The sequence below is a fragment of the Plectropomus leopardus genome, chromosome 5 (assembly GCF_026936395.1).
Source record: "Plectropomus leopardus strain MGB_pleo_1.0 chromosome 5, ASM2693639v1, whole genome shotgun sequence".
NCBI lineage: Eukaryota > Metazoa > Chordata > Actinopteri > Perciformes > Serranidae > Plectropomus > Plectropomus leopardus.
The window spans coordinates 23,597,824-23,614,865 of record NC_142180.1 but is presented as its reverse complement, the minus strand read 5'-3'; the positions used below and the strand labels follow the sequence as shown (position 1 = coordinate 23,614,865).

The 17,042-nt window shown below is 38.5% G+C and overlaps 1 protein-coding gene across 1 annotated transcript in view; it reads right to left on the bottom strand.

The window, feature by feature from the left end:
* Positions 1-16,425, bottom strand: part of eps15 (epidermal growth factor receptor pathway substrate 15) — a 36,326-nt gene extending 19,901 nt beyond the window's left edge. Inside the window, 14 exon segments of the mRNA XM_088077775.1 lie at positions 47-119; positions 4,024-4,106; positions 5,126-5,282; positions 6,121-6,266; positions 6,512-6,561; positions 6,564-6,741; positions 7,120-7,179; positions 8,094-8,219; positions 10,059-10,118; positions 10,224-10,319; positions 10,429-10,476; positions 10,643-10,732; positions 12,751-12,792; positions 16,337-16,425. Coding sequence (XP_087933901.1) covers positions 47-119; positions 4,024-4,106; positions 5,126-5,282; positions 6,121-6,266; positions 6,512-6,561; positions 6,564-6,741; positions 7,120-7,179; positions 8,094-8,219; positions 10,059-10,118; positions 10,224-10,319; positions 10,429-10,476; positions 10,643-10,732; positions 12,751-12,792; positions 16,337-16,390 — 1,263 coding nt within the window. The 5' untranslated portion in view covers positions 16,391-16,425.
* Positions 16,426-17,042: the final 617 nt, after the last annotated feature.

The following is a 17,042-nucleotide window of genomic DNA, read 5'->3' as shown; positions in this document are numbered from 1 at the left end:
ACTGGAAACAAAAACAAACTCACAGACAAAGACAGCGAGACCTTACCTGCACTTCGCTGCTGCGCTGTCTGATGGCCTCCTCCTTCTCCTTGATCTCCTCCTCCACAGAGCTCTTCTCCCTGGGGGTCCAGCACAAGAGACAGGAGTATTTAGCCACCAAGGACAGAGAGGGTAGACCCGGTACTCCAAGTCCACCCATCCCCAGCCAGTTCTCCACTGAGCCCTCTTTCCCCTGCCCCTGAACCACCACCACCTCCTCTCCCTGAGCTACCATGATGTCCTGAAACTCCACAGTACAGAGCGAGCCGCCCGAATGCCTTCAGCTACAGCAGGTGTGTGTGTGTGTGTGTGTGACGTGATTTGAGATTTGAGGAAAGGTGGAGTGCGTCTGTGTGGCGCTGGATGTTGTTAGACAGTGAGAATGTGCTTGCTCAGTCAAATGTGTGGGAGATGAGTGAGAGGCAGATGGCTGCCTTGAGGATGGAGGGAGGAAGAGAGGGAGGAGGGACGAGTGATGATGAGCCAACCTACAACATCTATCATTTGTGCTGCCCGTATGTTCATCCTCTCTAGTTCACTCTCTCATCCACCCAGCCAGAGAGGAAATGGAACGGGGTGGGGCGACGAGCCAGGAGGCATATTGTCTTGAATGCAACTGATAATTAATAATTCTGTATTTTATTTTCCATAAGAGGGATCACCAGAAACACTGCGCAGAGTGTCTTATAGTCAAGGTGTTGGTACTACATATGACGCCAAAATTTCAACCCGATTTTGTCTCAAGTCATTAAGCCTCATTAATCACGCCAAATATATAAATCATTAAGGCTGCGGAGGATGTCGGGTTTTTTTTTTACATTCAAAGCTTCTACTGAGCTAACTGAAGCTACAAATGTCTGTTGTCATATTTTATGACCTCATCCCCCAAAATAAATTAATAAAAAGGCCTAAAAAAAACAATAAAGTGAATAAAGTGATTCATCGGCTTCAAAATTTGTAAATTTTTTGTACTAAAATGTCTAAAAACAGTTAGACCAGTGTTTTGTTTTGTTGAGTTGTGTTCTTGCATTATCCTAAGTGTTTCCAACAATGTTCAAACACAGAAAAAACTTAATTCTTATTAAGGAAACGGTCCATGTCGTTTAGTCGCCATCACCTGTCAGTTGTGTCATACGCCCTTTGTGTTGTCTGCCAGAGGCTGTCATGAACTGACATTTGATCCAGTTTTAAGACACATTTTTACAATACAATTTTTAGATCTTGTTTTTTGTTTTTTTTTTCATTATTTTTGGGGCTTTTGCCTTCATTAGACAGGACAGACCAGGCGAGAAAAGGGGAAAGAGAGGGGACGACAAAGGGCTGAGGTCGGAACTCAACCCACGGCCGCAGTGGTGAGGACTTGGCCTCTGTACATGGAGCGCCCGCTCTACCAACTGAGCTACTGGGCGCCCAAGATCTTGGTTGTTTTTGACTAAGAGTTTTAACTGGGTAAAGGACTTAAGTCAATGGACATTTTGATGTTAAGTTTCAGAGAAACAAGCTGAGCAAATGTTAGTGGCAGCTCTCCTCTAGCCCTTGGCATGCCAAACAGCATTAGAGAAACACTGATTTTTAGCGTGAACTGCTTTAGTCAGTGCAGGTTTAAATCATTTGAAATGTGGAACAGCATTTTCAGTGTTTTTGCCAGTGTAAATTACAGGGTCTGTTTGATCTCTGCAGATAATTTGATTCCTGGTAAAAAAAAAAAAAAGCCTCCTGAACAATGAACAACACAGGTATTCCAACTGTTAGAAACTGACTGCAATCACAGCATTGCTCCATCTTTTGTTATTGTTTTGACTGAGAGACCTCTTGCAGCAGAAAATTACACATTGGACATTTAAATCAGTTATTCTCTTTTTCATCTTAATTAACTTTCTTTAGTAAAAAAATGTCATTTATGATGCTTTAAGTTAGTCTGCTGCCAGACCACCCCATTAATACAGGTGTTTACCTCCCTTTTTGTGCAGCAAGCAAACGAGCTTACAGTTTTTTGACTGTTTGAAAGGCCAATACAGACTAAAGCAGAATATTTCATTAGATAAAAATACAGTGTGAATTTTAGAAATGATTAAATCTTATCTTTTTTCCATAAATTTTGACTTTTGGACAATCCTGTGCAGCCACAACTGGAATTTAATTCTACAATAAACATAATAATATTAGTGTAGTCTAATCCAGATTTGGATATTCAACATTGGACTGTGTTGGATTCATTCACATACTTACGTCATATTATACAATACCACATTAAAAGCCTACTATGTTATGTATAAAACTGTATAAGAAAAAAGACATTGAGTAAGCTTCTTACAAACATATATTAACACTTTGATTTAAATTTTTATTTGATGAGCACTGTGTCACTGTATGAGTGAGAAATCTGTTCATTTGTTTTCTCACATTTGTTTAGGAAAGCCTAATGACAGGATTTACAAATTACACTTACAATTTGAGTTATTGTTTGTGAAAGAAATACAGAACACAACACTTATTATTCCTCTTCAGTTTGACATTAAGACAACTGAACTAAAGAAAAAAACAATAAGAAAAAGCCATCAACTTTAGAAATGTCTTATTTTTTGCCATTCATTTCAACACCGACTAAAAATATCAGCAGCTATTTTTATATTCTCTCTTTCCTCTAGCATCAAAACACACAAATCCCTTGATAACAACACATTTATCTCTCGGCAGTACTGCAGTCAGCTCAAACTGAGTATCACTTCCATTTTCCTCTTACCTATCATCATCCTCACCCTCACCATCCTCCTCATCTTCTGCAGAGGGCTGCTGACACATTTTGAAGCAGTCACAAACATGAATCATCTTTTCAGACTCCTCTTGGTGTGCTACCTTTCTGAAGTGTTTCTGCTTTTATCCATCCTTCTTACCTCTCCTTCCTTTCTCGAAACAGCTGTCACCTAGGGTGTGTGCGTGCACATCTGTGTGTTTGTATCGAAAGGTGGGGGATGGGGTGGTAGGCCAACTTTCTCACTTCTCACTTCTTAGTCTCAGCTTTCATGAATAAGTGCACTGAATATTTTTTTGTGATGAAAATTAATTTCAAAAGTACAGATACTGATAACCAACATGGAAAATGGAAATTCTGTTACTGAAACATATTTTGGTTGATGATTCAATGTTGTATTTAACTTGGGTTTTTTTTGGCTGAATGATGTTTTGTTTTTTTTGCTGTTGTATATTAAATTCTTTGTCACTTTTCTTCTTCTGCCTCACTGTCAAAGAGCGGACACATAATTCATCTTTACAGCCATCTGCTGTGTTTGGTGATATGCAGTGAAAACACAATTATTTTTTTGTCTAATAACGTGTGAGTGATATCTTTTTACTTGAACCAGTAACCACAACCATTAACGCTTTCACCCACTGTGGATCACAAATACCAGTTTTAGCTGGGACTGGCAGTTAATATAAATTAATTGTTTCAAGGTACAAGCTAGATTTATTGTCATTTTTCTTAAATGTGGTTTAAGAAGAAATTAAATTAAAGCTGACCCTAAATCCTGTTACATTTACATTTCCAGATATTTATTTGGTTTTCTCAGTTTGTGGGAAACACTGCACCCTGCTGGCTAACAGAGGATACAGAGGGGATATAGTGACTTGCTCTGACAGCAGTCTTTCATCTGGAGTTTTTATTTGACAGGGTTATAATGAACGACTTCTCCAAAATCTTTTCCCCAGCATACATTCATAAAAGCTGAGCCTCACACATCACAAATTTATCGTTTTCTTTAATATTTTTTGTTGCACGCTGCAGTCCTAAACCAGCGTAACAAGTGTATCATGTAACTTGGACGAAGAACATCCTAATTAATTAGTGGAAACTCTAAACAAGTACAGGCCATCTTTAGGCTACATCACATCACCTGCAGTGACATAACATGCACTGACATGGCTTCTGTAACAATATGTTTGTTTTTCACCAAATTTGAAAAGAATATGAGAACGAGAGTTTACCTTTGTAGTTCGACAATCTCGTTACTGAGAGAGTCCAGCTCCTTGATGGCAGAGAAGTCAGCTGCCAGGTTAGCCACATTGTTCTTAAGAGGAAGAAGGGCACAGGATACAAAAAGGTTAAAATCACTACTAAGAGTAACAAAACCCACCGATGATTAATCACTAATGGTTAAGAGTTACCTCTCATCCCAGACTAATTTTTTATCAAAAGAGGAAACAGCAAAATTACTGCTATGCTGATTAATAATCCTGGATACTTGGTAGATGTTACTGTGTAAAGGAAATAACTGGCACAGCACAAATGAACAACACAGCTACGCTGATGGCTTTGCAAAAGTTACACAGGAAGCCACTGATGGAGACAACAAGATGGGAGGGAGACTGAATTGAGGGTAATGACGCTGGGAGGATACTACAATAAATAACATCATTAAGCTGATTGATCTGCATCTACAGACTTGATGTGTTGCTGTTGACGCATCCAAAAAAACTTATAACAGAAACCTCTGCTCGTCATCTTACTTCTTAGTGATATGCTGATGTGAAATGATTAAGTTTTAGTTACAGAAACAAATAACTAAGACGACAAACAGAGGCAGCCTGTTAAAAGTAATAAGATGCTGAAGAATCAGCAAGCTACCACACACACTCACTCAGGATCATCCCACTGCACGTGTGAAGTGGATGCAATGTAAAAAGTGTAAAGAGAGGACACAGAGGGAAAAGCATAAAAGTGTTGCATAAAGAGAGGAAAAAGAAATACAAACAACTGCAAGCTTAAAAATAATCCGAAATGCCCCAAAACAGGAGAAAGAAGCAACAATGTCAGTCAATATTTCAGCAAGAAACTTATAGCAGTTGGTTATGATTGCATATGAGAAACACAAACCTTATAAGCAAGAAGAAACAGAAAATAAAGAATTGTATGATTTTATTTTTAATTTCATCAGTGTAACCACCCGGGATGCAATAGTTCGAATTTAGGTTTCCCTTTATTACAAAAAAAATGCTCATTTTTGGTACCGACAGGCACATTTTCATGCTTAATGGAGACAAGAAAGGATTCAGACATCTCTGAATATTATTCATATACTTGACTCACCTGTTTGATGTTTTGTCTGTCCGATGGAGGGATCATCTCCGGGGAGAGACTCTGCGGAGGCTCTAGGCCTTTCGTCAGCTTCTGATTGATTAGATGAAGCGCCAGGGCAAACTGCTCTCGGGTCAGTTTCCCGATGTCTCCAATGTCACACAGCTCCCTGAGGACACAAACACACACAGGTTACATAAGAGACTAACGATCCACACCTCAGGCAACGACTGTCTGTGATAGCCTGACTGACCATCATGTTCGGTACAGTCACAACAGGACAGAAACTAATCAGCCGTGTAGAGATAAAAATCCATGTGATGTGATGTGTCAGCACGCACTGCAGGGCATGAAAACTGCTGCTATCATCCTGCACCAGTATCACTTAGGGTAACAGGGGATACATCGTTAAAAATATTTGTCATTAGTTTGCAATCGCTTATGTCATCTAATTTTTTGCATTATGTTTTTATCCGTGTTCTCTATAACATTTTTCTGCATTTTTAGGTGGAGGTTTCAAATAAGTCCACTGGGTTTTCTGTCTCTCTCAGCACCGTATATTATTTGTTATCATTGTCATTTTATTTATTTTAAATTGTGTAAAAATAAAAAAACAAAACTTTTTTTAAAACTTCAACAATTAGAGTCCTCAGTTACCAAGTGTTGCAAAAAAGAAAAAGTGGTGAAAAGGTGATGTAACACAGTTATAAACATGCCCCAACTTCTTTGGAACATGTAGCAGCCATCAAAATTCAGAATGAGTGTATATTTCCAAAAAAACTATTTGTTTTCTGGAAATAAAAAAATAATTATTTATGCTTACACAACATTCCAATGTTTTTGCAATTTGTAGTTGTAAATATAAACTGATGAGAGAATAAAAATAATTTAATAAAAACCAATGTCATTAAGACCAAGTGAAAACGGTAATATACAAACCATAATATGTCCACAGTGTGTGTTTAATACAGTTTGCTCCATATGCTGGCATTGCCATCCCTACTCACCAGATCCGTGCGAGTGTGGCAGAGGGCAGCCCGGTCTTCAGGAATATATCTCTGACTTCAGGTCCAGACACGAGGCCGTCCATGTCACCGTCCGTCTTGCTGAATAGCTCATCGTACTTCGCTTTGTCTGCTGGCGACACCACCCACTGTCGGGGCAACAAAACAGACTTTTATACAGCACCCTAGCTGCTCCATCAAAGAATTTAATACAACCTTCGCAGATGGCACAGCACTAACTCAAAACTTACCTTCACACTCCCACTCGTCTTGTTTTTTTGAAAAACACACTGAACAAGCCAGTTTGAAATCATTTTAAATGTTATGTGTTAGTAAAGTATAACAAAACCTTTTCACGCACTGCATGCGCAGGAGAGACGGGTCCCGTACTCACAGGGGCAGCTGCTGGTGTTGGGGCAGGGGCTGGGGCGGGTTTAGGGGGTGGGGCATGGTCTTAGAGCCAGCGTGGGAGGAGCGACTGTCTTTGACTGAGGGGGGCGAGGGTAACAGGGGCATCACGGGAGGCACCGAGGGTTTTTTCCTCTTGGAGGGTGGAACCAGGGGAGGTGGTAGGGACATGGGAACAGGCTCGCCCTCCAGAGCTCTGTACACCAGATACATGGCCTGGGAAAGGGCAGCACAAATCGATGATGAAAGACAATTACCAATACACATCCTGTAGTTATTCCGTCATCACACTTCTTCCATATCTTCTTTCATTCAGGGCTACAGAAATAGTACGTATAATATAAGCACACAAGTATACTTTCAAATCCAGCAAAACCTATCAAATTGTGAGGACTGGGGAAAAAACCCTTTGGAAAACAACGGCTAGAAAACCTCGATATGACTTTTAGATGCCTGGAAGGTCAATGCTGTGATACATCATGGGATAAAGGACAGAATTTTATATATTAATTTAGAAAACATCCTAAACTGAAACTAACTCTAATGGCAACCTATGTGGTTTCTTTTTATCTGTGATATTAGCTCATTTCTTACCACAGAAAATTCATCTTTGTCCAACATGCCATCTCTGTCGATGTCACTGAGTTCCCACACCTTCAACACACACAAAGACACTATTGTTAAGCATGCATCATAACGTAAGATCACGTCCCTGAAAGCTCTGACTCACTTCTGAATCTCGTTTCTGCCCTGATTTAATTTTCTGCCCAACTTTCATAATTTTTTTATCATTTAGACTGTAGCAATGTGGCCAGCTGTGCATGGGTATGTATGAAATATCAATTTAATTGACAATCTGTCTAACTTTGTGTCGCATGGACTGCCTGTGCTTTAGTGCATATAAGCACATTTTTAACCTGTAACTGCATATTTTAACATTTTATTAAGGTCTACATTATGACTCTTGTATTTTATCTCTTGTTGCTGTTGCTGCTCTGCATGTCTGCATGTTATGTTTAGTGTGTGTCGTTGCATGCATGACTATTTCTGCTAAAAAGTTATATGTTGTTGATTCATGTTGCATGCATGGCTATTTTGTGCTATAATGTTACACATTGTTTCTGTGCTATTGCTTTTTACTGTTGTTTTACTGTTTCTTGTTGCTTCACATGGCTTGTGTTCTGTCCTGGGAGTTCCTGTTTGTTGTAGATGTTGCTGTCGTTATGGTGTCCTGCTACAGTTGTTATGTGAATTTTATCATTTTACAGGTTTCAAAACATCTTGCTCAAGGACTGCAGTCGAAAATTAGCCCGATGGCTAACACTGGCACATTTACAGAAATGTTAATTAATGTGTGTTGTCTTTATAAAATAAATGAAATGAAAATGAAAGCAAAGAGGAAATACTGTGTTAATTTTAGTGAAATAAAAGTCGTTTTGATAAGGAATGTTTTAACGAAGCCAGCTGTTATTTTTAAAGCCATCTGCACAAATTGGTACTTTTAACTTCATCTGTTATTTTAATCACTTTGTTGTGAGATTAAATTGTGTCCTGTTTAGGGGTCATACCCTGCCGAGGATGTCCACAGGCAGTTTGGAGTTGAGCAGGACAGGCTTGACCTTGTCTCCTGTTAGAATCCCTCCTACTGGACCCAGACTGTCAAAGATGGAGTCAAACTTCATTTTCTCCTCCGGCTAGGGAAAAAGCAAAACAGATGTAAAATGAATAGAGACGGAGGATTCAGACTTGATGTTTTCCTGCCGTAGCATCTGTAAAAAACAAAAAAACAAGTTTCTCTAATAAATGCCTGCATCAAGGGGGTTACTGATTTTCATAAAAACAATTACTTACAATAAAAAACTTTTTTTTTTTTTTACAGCCAGTTAAAATTAATATAAATTCTCCTAACAGTGTGTGCCTCATTTCTATTTAACAGTAAGTGAGCAGTGCTTATGTAGCCTGTTTCATTACTGTGTTCAATTAAAACACAAGAAACTTGTGCTCCAGAAAAGGATTAGCACTCAGTGAAGATCCTGGGGTCACTGATCAGCAATTATAACAACATCAACCCTGCCAACGTTTGGCAGAAAACATGCCTCCAACCTCTTTCCACACTTCCATCAAACCCACATCAAACAAGCAGTTGAAGAGGTCTTAACAACAGACAATGACACCACCTACACAAACACAACCATGTGCATTTACTATCACTGCATTCACTGCTAATGTCTACTGTACAAAGTTTAATTTGATTGATGAATTTTCTTTCACTTTCTTTAGAAGTTGATCAGTTTCTTATTTAGTTATTCACTATAAACACTTAATTTAAATTCAATTGAAATTACATGAACCAACTTGACTTTAATTAAAGCCATACTTTTAAAAAATGTGTGTATATATATATATATATATATATATATATATATATATATATATATATATATATATAAGAGTAATCCCTCTCAGTCATCACTTATGACCCACTAGAAGTGTGTGGCGGTGTCGGTATCTGCAGAGAACCCTGCTATCTGCATTTTCTTATTTTCCTCTTATTTTGCCAACAGCAGTGTGAGGTTGGGAACATGAAAACATAACATAAAAACATAATAACCAGCTGTCTCTCTCTCTGCCCTGTGGATTTGAAATGTGTGTCTGCTTGAATGAGGCCGATGTGGAGTCACATGCACAAGTATGTGCTTCAGCAGAATTCACACAAAATCTTACGATGCAACACCTTCCTGAAGGATTGTGCAGAGGTGTGTTTATTTATGCTTTAAAATGTAACTACCCTGAAACTATCAGAAAGAAACATTTTATTTCCTCTGATTTACTGCTTTGTTCTCGATCACGCCGCTCCCTCTCTCATTCACTCTCCAGTCTGCTTGACCGCCGTCGCTCTCTCAGTCTCTTTGTGTTCAGGAGGAGTTTGAATATTGTGTTTACAAAAAGTATGCAGCAAATCCTGAATAGTATACCTTTAAAATCACTCTAATAATAGAGAAAAAAATATTTGTTGATAATTGACACAGTAACTTGTTATCAGAAATGTCAACAAGCAACAGAGAAATTTAGGCTGGTCAGCTGTTAATATAAATCACTGCAATTGTTACTGATGCCTTTAAAATTTCATAGGCACTAAAGGTTAATGTTTATGGATAAACAGTACTGACACTGTATGGCTGTTAATGTCTGTCATTTTGAGCTGACTTGATTTATTTGACATTTTACATAAACACAACATGATAGAAGAGATTTCTGCACACTTAGATCTATGCAGTGTTTCATAAATCTACATCTGCAGAAGTCTCTTCTATCAGTTTTGACTCATTGATGCAATCAGCATCTTAGCAAAGATGAAGATGGGTGGAGCGTTGGGCATCCTGCATGAACGCTGCATAAAAGTTTGTACTCTGTGACGGATGCATATTTTATCTGATGTGGCTTTTGTGTAAGGAAGACAAAGGTATGAGGGCACATTACAAATAAACATAGATCACCAGCTTACATTAAGATATGAAAGATAATAAACTCACCTTGACGACCCAGGGAATATCAACAGGCACTCCTGCCAACAGCGGGCTGCTTGTGTCATGCTGAGAATAAATAAAACCCAGTTATTCTTAAGTCTCTTCTGCAAAAAAAAATTAGCATTTCAATGTTTAAATTAAAATAATAAATTTGTTATGCACAGTACTTACAAATTTCGGGGGAGGAACGGCCAAATGAAGGCTCTTGAGTGCCACCTCCAGGCCATTTTGAGCACAGGCCACCAACCGCAATGCTATGAAAAATTGCTGAGAGGAACAGACGTACAATATGTGACAAAAATCGAGTGATCAGATGCTCTTGATGGATATAAAACAAACAAACCAGTTATGCTGTGGCTCTGCAGTGCATTTATACCTGCTTGTTAAGAGCACCTTTACGTTCAGAGTCTGCCAAATCCCAGATCTGCATAGACACAGACATTAAATACCATCAGCATAAACAGCAAAGATAACAAGAACACAATAATAATAATAATAATAATAATAATAATAATAATAATAATTATTATTATTATTATAATAATAATAATAATGTAATGACGCTGCACTGATCAGAGTCTTTTGCTCACCTTCCCCAGGACCAAGTCAGCCAGGCCCGACCTCTTCAGGAAGAGAGCCGCATCAGCTGCTGCCACCCGCCCACTGCCAGTCGGATCAACCTGCACACACACCAAACAAGGCCGGACACACAGTCATTAGAGCTCATTAAATCTCAGAAACATCAGTAACACATCTGTTCTAATGAGAAAGACACTGAATTTCCTATTAGCCAAAAGCTTTAGACCACAGCACTAAATATATAGTTGAATTGGAGGAAAAAAGGAGAGATGAATAAACATCAAATAAACTGAGAATTGCCCTGCGGGATGGAGGAGTCGCTCAAATCAATACAGATAATAAACCAAAGCTATTTTCTCAGCAGTCCATTAGCTTGGTATTGGATCTGTTCGTAGTCTTTCATGAGGCTCACAGCGAGCTCCCCTGACATGTCAGGCAAAGGGAAACATTATTAATTCATAGAGATACTTCCTTTACTGGACACAGAAACCGGAACTGACAGTGGAGAACAGAGATCGCTGCTCAATGCAACACCACTGTTTACTGAAGCTTAAGGGTCAGTGCACCCAAAACAAGTATTACTCCCTCATTTGTTTTTTTTTGTATTTTAGTCAACTTTTAATAACAGTCAAATCAAATAAAAATGACTGAATCAAACAATATTAATTATTATTATAATTATTATTAATACAAGTTATTGATATATGGTACTGTACAATACATCCAAAGACTGACTGGGGTGAGTAAAATGCCACTTCTGGCTAGTAAATCTAGCTACTCGTATGATCATGGAAGTGGTAAAAAAGAATTCACGTGTTTAATATTAGGTACAAGTGATTTGTATGGGTCGACAGATTATCAGCCTGGACAATTATCGGGTCTGATATCTAGCGTTTTGACGATTATTTAAATCAGCTTTTTTTTTTTTTGTTTTTGAAATCCTCGCCAATAAAAATTAATTTATCAAAAAGTACAAAGAACATGTCAGCATGGGAGGAACTTCTTTGTAAAACCTCAAGGAGCTGTTTTTATTGATTTATTTTTTATTTAAATTTTCACTTGACTTTATAAAAAAAAAAAGTTGCTGGGAACTTGCTATATTTGATGTTGAAAGTTTCAGTTTTGATTAAACATTTGCTAAAGGCATTTAAACAAATTTCCCTAATTCTAAATACTGGGAGAAAGATTTTCATTTTTATTGTAAATGCATGTCGGTGCCAGATATCAGTTATCAATCTCCTAAACTACTAATAATCAGCATTGGTATCGGCCCTGAGAACCAATATGGGTCGACCCCTCTTTACTTGTACCATTCACGGGTACGACTGCACCCCCTCGCCCTTCACATTAGCAATGTTGTTCCGTGTTCGTTTACACTTGTTTATGTGGCGCTTTGTTGTAGAAAAGAACGCCAATCGCAAGATCCCAAGCCCATACTACAGAGTCGACCTTAGTATTTCACCTACTTTTGCTTATATTTTAGAGGCAATGTCAAGAACGACCCTCTTGCCTGCCTTCTTACTTTATCAGTCACGGCCCTGCAGCTCAGAGGATGAGATTGGCGCGTGCCAGACATTTTTGCAGATCTTGGGGGGGAGATCAGCCAGATTGCAAAATGCCTTTGCAGCTCCATTTGCCATCTGCTACTCGCATTAAATAGCAGTCCACTTCCGTGTTTTGGTGCTGCTGATTTTCACACCTGATGTGAAACGTAAACCTGAACCATGCCCGAGACCACCTTTGAAAGCACACAGTGATCAGACAAATTGAACATTTTTTTTTTGTACTCAGATCCGGGGCTAGGTCCATGGCATAATAGCCTCATATTTGAATGGCGTCAGAGGATGTGGGCAAAATAAAGATTAAACATTTCATTTAACTTTAGACTTTGCTGTTATTTGATAACCACAAATAAATAAATAAATTTCATTAGGGGCAAGCAAAAATTGACTTCAGGCAATTAGATTTTGGACCCATCAGGTAAGTGAAAAAACTTAACATTGAATTCTGCAGATATTCAAAGCAAAGTAAATGACATTAACTTATATAAAGTGCCTCATCTCAATAACTTATAACAATAACAATATTTCTTTTTGGAAGGGAAGATATATTTGCGTACCTGTCGATAATATTTGTCATAGATGGGATTTCCACTGGAGAGCTGTAAAGAAAGAAAGAAAAATACATATTTAAGACTGAATCAAACCAGCGCTGACTTTCACCACATTTTAAAGCACCTTTTAAAGCTCTAACAACCGCCACCTGTGTCTGCTCATGTGGCCTCTTTGAGGTTAAGCACGAAATACATCAAATCCTGAAAATCACAATTAAAATAATCTGACTGGGAATAAACTAACAATTTAGAAATGCTTTCTCAATTCTGCTGTGCACAAGCTGAAGTGATCAACAAGTGTTTGCTGGCTAAAGTAAGTGTGTCCGTCACTGAGCCAAGGCAGCTGTCAGAAAGAAAAAAAAGAAAAGACTGATCCATTACAGATGGCAGATGCAGACACACAGAAACTACAACCAATATGTTAAAATTCAGCTTGATTTTTCATCATCATGAAACAGCTGAATTTTTCCACTAAAACAGCTGGATTATTTGTCAAAAGCCCAAAACATCTGCTGGGTGCAACTGAACACAGTGACTTTGATCACTGCTCAAACAACAAATGCAGTATTTTGTTTAATTCAGTGTTCAAGAAAGGTACTCATAAAACTTGTTCTCCCATGAAAGACAACACGACAAAGCAGTTTTTTTTTTCTTCAAGAAATGGGCCTCATGTTTAAGGAAGCAAAATGACAATTCAAGACATGGAAGTACAATACAGGTGTCTGATTGGGGCTAGAATTGAACTGAATTTATATATTTATTTGATAGGGACAATGCAATTTAACATAGAGTAAGAGACTGATGCATTGCACAGAAAGTTTACAGCTATTGCTTAATTTATATTAATAATTTCTTTTTGATTAATCTGTCTATTATTTCTTCAAAAAACAACTGACTGTGTAGTTTATTAAATGCCAAAAAATACAGCGAAAAAGTCATCAAAAGCATCCAGGTAGGTGACCAAAACTGCAAAACACAAGGGCATGCAATTTACAATGATACAATGTAAAGAAAAGCAGCAAATAGTCCTATGTGTTATGGTGGCAAAAGTAAATGTTTGGCATTTTTGATTGACAAATGACTTCACTAACAATTATCAAATTTGTCTGCAATTAATTACCTAAATCAACTAATGGTCTAAGCACTAACTAGGTTATTTCAGTTCAGTTATTTTAGAGGCATTGCTATTGTGTGGCAAAGATGAGCCCATTTTCTGGAGAGATAAAGTATGTGTCATACACTGTACACTAACATCTATGAGTCACAATGATAGAAAAGGTTTCTGCTGAATTGCAGGAAGAGAGGAATGACATCAGAATAACGATTACACTTCCAAAGCCTAGTGATGGTCAGCTTTAGACAATGTCAACAGGGCGTCACACCACAGACAACAGCTAATTTTGCCTTCTGTCATATCCTCCCTAAACACCCCCCTTTCCGCTCTTAACTCAATTGTCCTCTGCTGGGCTGAACAGGAAAAGAATCAGCATTTCCTTCTCCATATAGCTGAAACTGACAATCGTGCTTTTAAATCGACAGGTGCAGTGAAGGAGGAAAGGAGTGGACAGTAATTGTCAAGCTATGAATCAACTGGGGAGTGGCTATTTAACCAGCGGTTAAAGCTGCCTTAATGTTCTTCCACAGAGAAACAAATCAAGCAAATTCACCCCATCTTGCCAAATAAGAGACACAAAGCTCAGGCACAGAAGACGACGCAGAGTTATCTGTAAACTCTGTCGACCGCCAATTTTACAGCGAGTTAACTGTCCACACACACTTATCTTTCTGTGGCCAATGCAACTTATTTTCTGTGACACACAATAGTGTGCCTGGAACTGTTGGGCGGCTGTAACACTGTGGTCATTGTACTGGTGACTCTTTAATTGAGCAGTGAAAAAACACCCCTCAATCATTCCCCAGCTACAAAACTGCAGCAGATAGCAGGATATGTTAAAGTGCAGGAGTTCACACACGAGTCTAGCTTGTTCTGGAAATTTCAATTCCCTAATTCACCCATGACACATTAATGTCATCACCAGTAACACGAAACAGTGGGTCATTATGAGGATGATCATAAAGCTGACTGCACGCTTAAAACCAGCATGACATACCCATTAAGTCTTACAAAACAGAGATATGAACACAGGTTTTTAAACTCATCTGTAAGTATGAGTATGTAAGTATATATATAATATATTTAAATCTGGTTTAATTTTCCTATACACTGATTCTCTGGATTTTCTGTAAACTACTTTTGAAGTTGGCTAATGTAAATAATGTTATCAGATCATATGTTTTCTTATGTGAAACTTGTTTCTGAAAAGTAACTATAGCTGTCAGACAAATGCAAAAAGTACATTTTAAATGTTTAGGAGCAAAGCTATAAAGTAGCATAAAATTAAAATGCATAAGTACAAGTGCCCATTCAATACTTTGCAAAACTGCTATAAAGTTAAAATCAACTGGACGTATTAACAAAAAAGCAAACAAGTCACCAGTAACATGAAGCAGTAGGTCAGTGTGAGTTATCGAAAAGCTGACTACACATTTAAGACGAACAAGACAAACCCATGAAGTTTCACAACAGAGATATGAACACAGGTTTCTGAACTCGTGTGTGAGATGATAAAGCTGGTGGCAGACAGCTCCTGTCTGTTGTTACAGGCAACAGTGGCTCAGGTAACAAGTCTGGGACTGTAACCTACTTAATAGTAGCTGGCTGCTACTTGCTAAATAACTTATTTAGCGTGCACAAAAACACATTTCCGCACAAATCGCAGCATTTAAATAAGCGAGAAACAGACTAACAGAAGTGCTGACTGGTGGTTGCTCGCGTTAACTTCCTCTTACTGGTTGCAAAACAACTATTTTGAGTTTTTCTGTTCACTTCATGGACACTACAACAACCGCAGCGGCTAACAAGCTAACAGTTAACGTCCACTTCAGAAAGGTCATAGTGAAAAGCACTAACCCGGTCAGTAAAGCATGTTTACGACCATTAGTATCAATTAAAAGGCTGGTTATTGGGTCTCATCACGAAACAAGCAACACAAAACGCAAATAAATCACCAATGTGTGCTTTAACGTTTACCGTGTGTAACTTGTTTAGTGTTTAGCGGTGTTAGCAGAGGCTCCACTAGCACAGATATGACAGTGAAGCCACAACAGAGCCACACATGAGTATCTCGTATTAACATGTCTTTAGACAGTACCAACAAGCCTGCAGCAAAGCGAACCAGCACAAAACATTAATATATACACCCCCGACCGACACGAAGCCCAATAACGTTACACGGCGTGTCTGAAGTTTGATAAAGCGGCTCTAAAACAGCCCAACACTGCTCACTAACTAGCTGTTAGCTAGCATGCTAGCTAGCTAGCTACGCCCTTACGCAGTCCCCAAAGAGATTAGGCAGAAACTTTTCCCAGTCACAGCAGCACTAAACTTCCACAAAGAGGGACGAGGGTCGCGGTAAGCTCGCGTTTCTGCCGACCCGGTTTCGCTAAAGAGTGTCGAAATGTCTCCGAGCAGGAGAGGCAGGAGGCACAGACCGTTTGCAGTCGTTAGATTAGAGTTGTGAGACAGTGTTACCTGAGTAAGAGACAGAGTGGCAGCCATAGTGTTTCTGTTTCCCACTGCTTTCATGCTGCGCTGCTGCCAGACACAGACAGAGGCCGCTGAAAAACCCGGCACCGGACCTCCTCCTCAGGAATAAAACATTAAAATAACTAAATAAATAAAAAATACACAGTCTGTGATTCATCCATATGAATTTACTCCTGCAAACTATCATATCTGGTTCTCTTAAACCTCCTCTCTCAGATCTAACACTGTACAAATATATTCATTAGCAATCACTTATGATTTAATACTGGTAACATGTTTGTGTCATTTTATTTATTGTATAAGCCTATTTTCACCTGACTATTTGCACCGTATTATTAGCTGTTTTGTTATTTTTACCCCTTATTCTTGGATAGTTATTACATTTTTGAAACTTAATGTGAGCCAGTTCTTGTACTTGCACTTCAGGGTATTGCACTAAGGGTATACCTTATCCGCAGTGAAGGTCCGAGGACAGAGGGATGGTATATGTTGTAAAGCCTTTTGCAGCTTATTGTGATTTGTGATATTGTATTTTACGGATCTAACTGATACTGAAATTGAATTTAAATGAATATTTGTACAGCCCTTTGGTGCATGCTTTGTGTGGTGGGTTGAAGCTCAAAAAAAGGCCTTGGATTAACTCGTGTGTGTTTACTTGAAGACGAACAAACTTCCACAGGACTCCAATGTA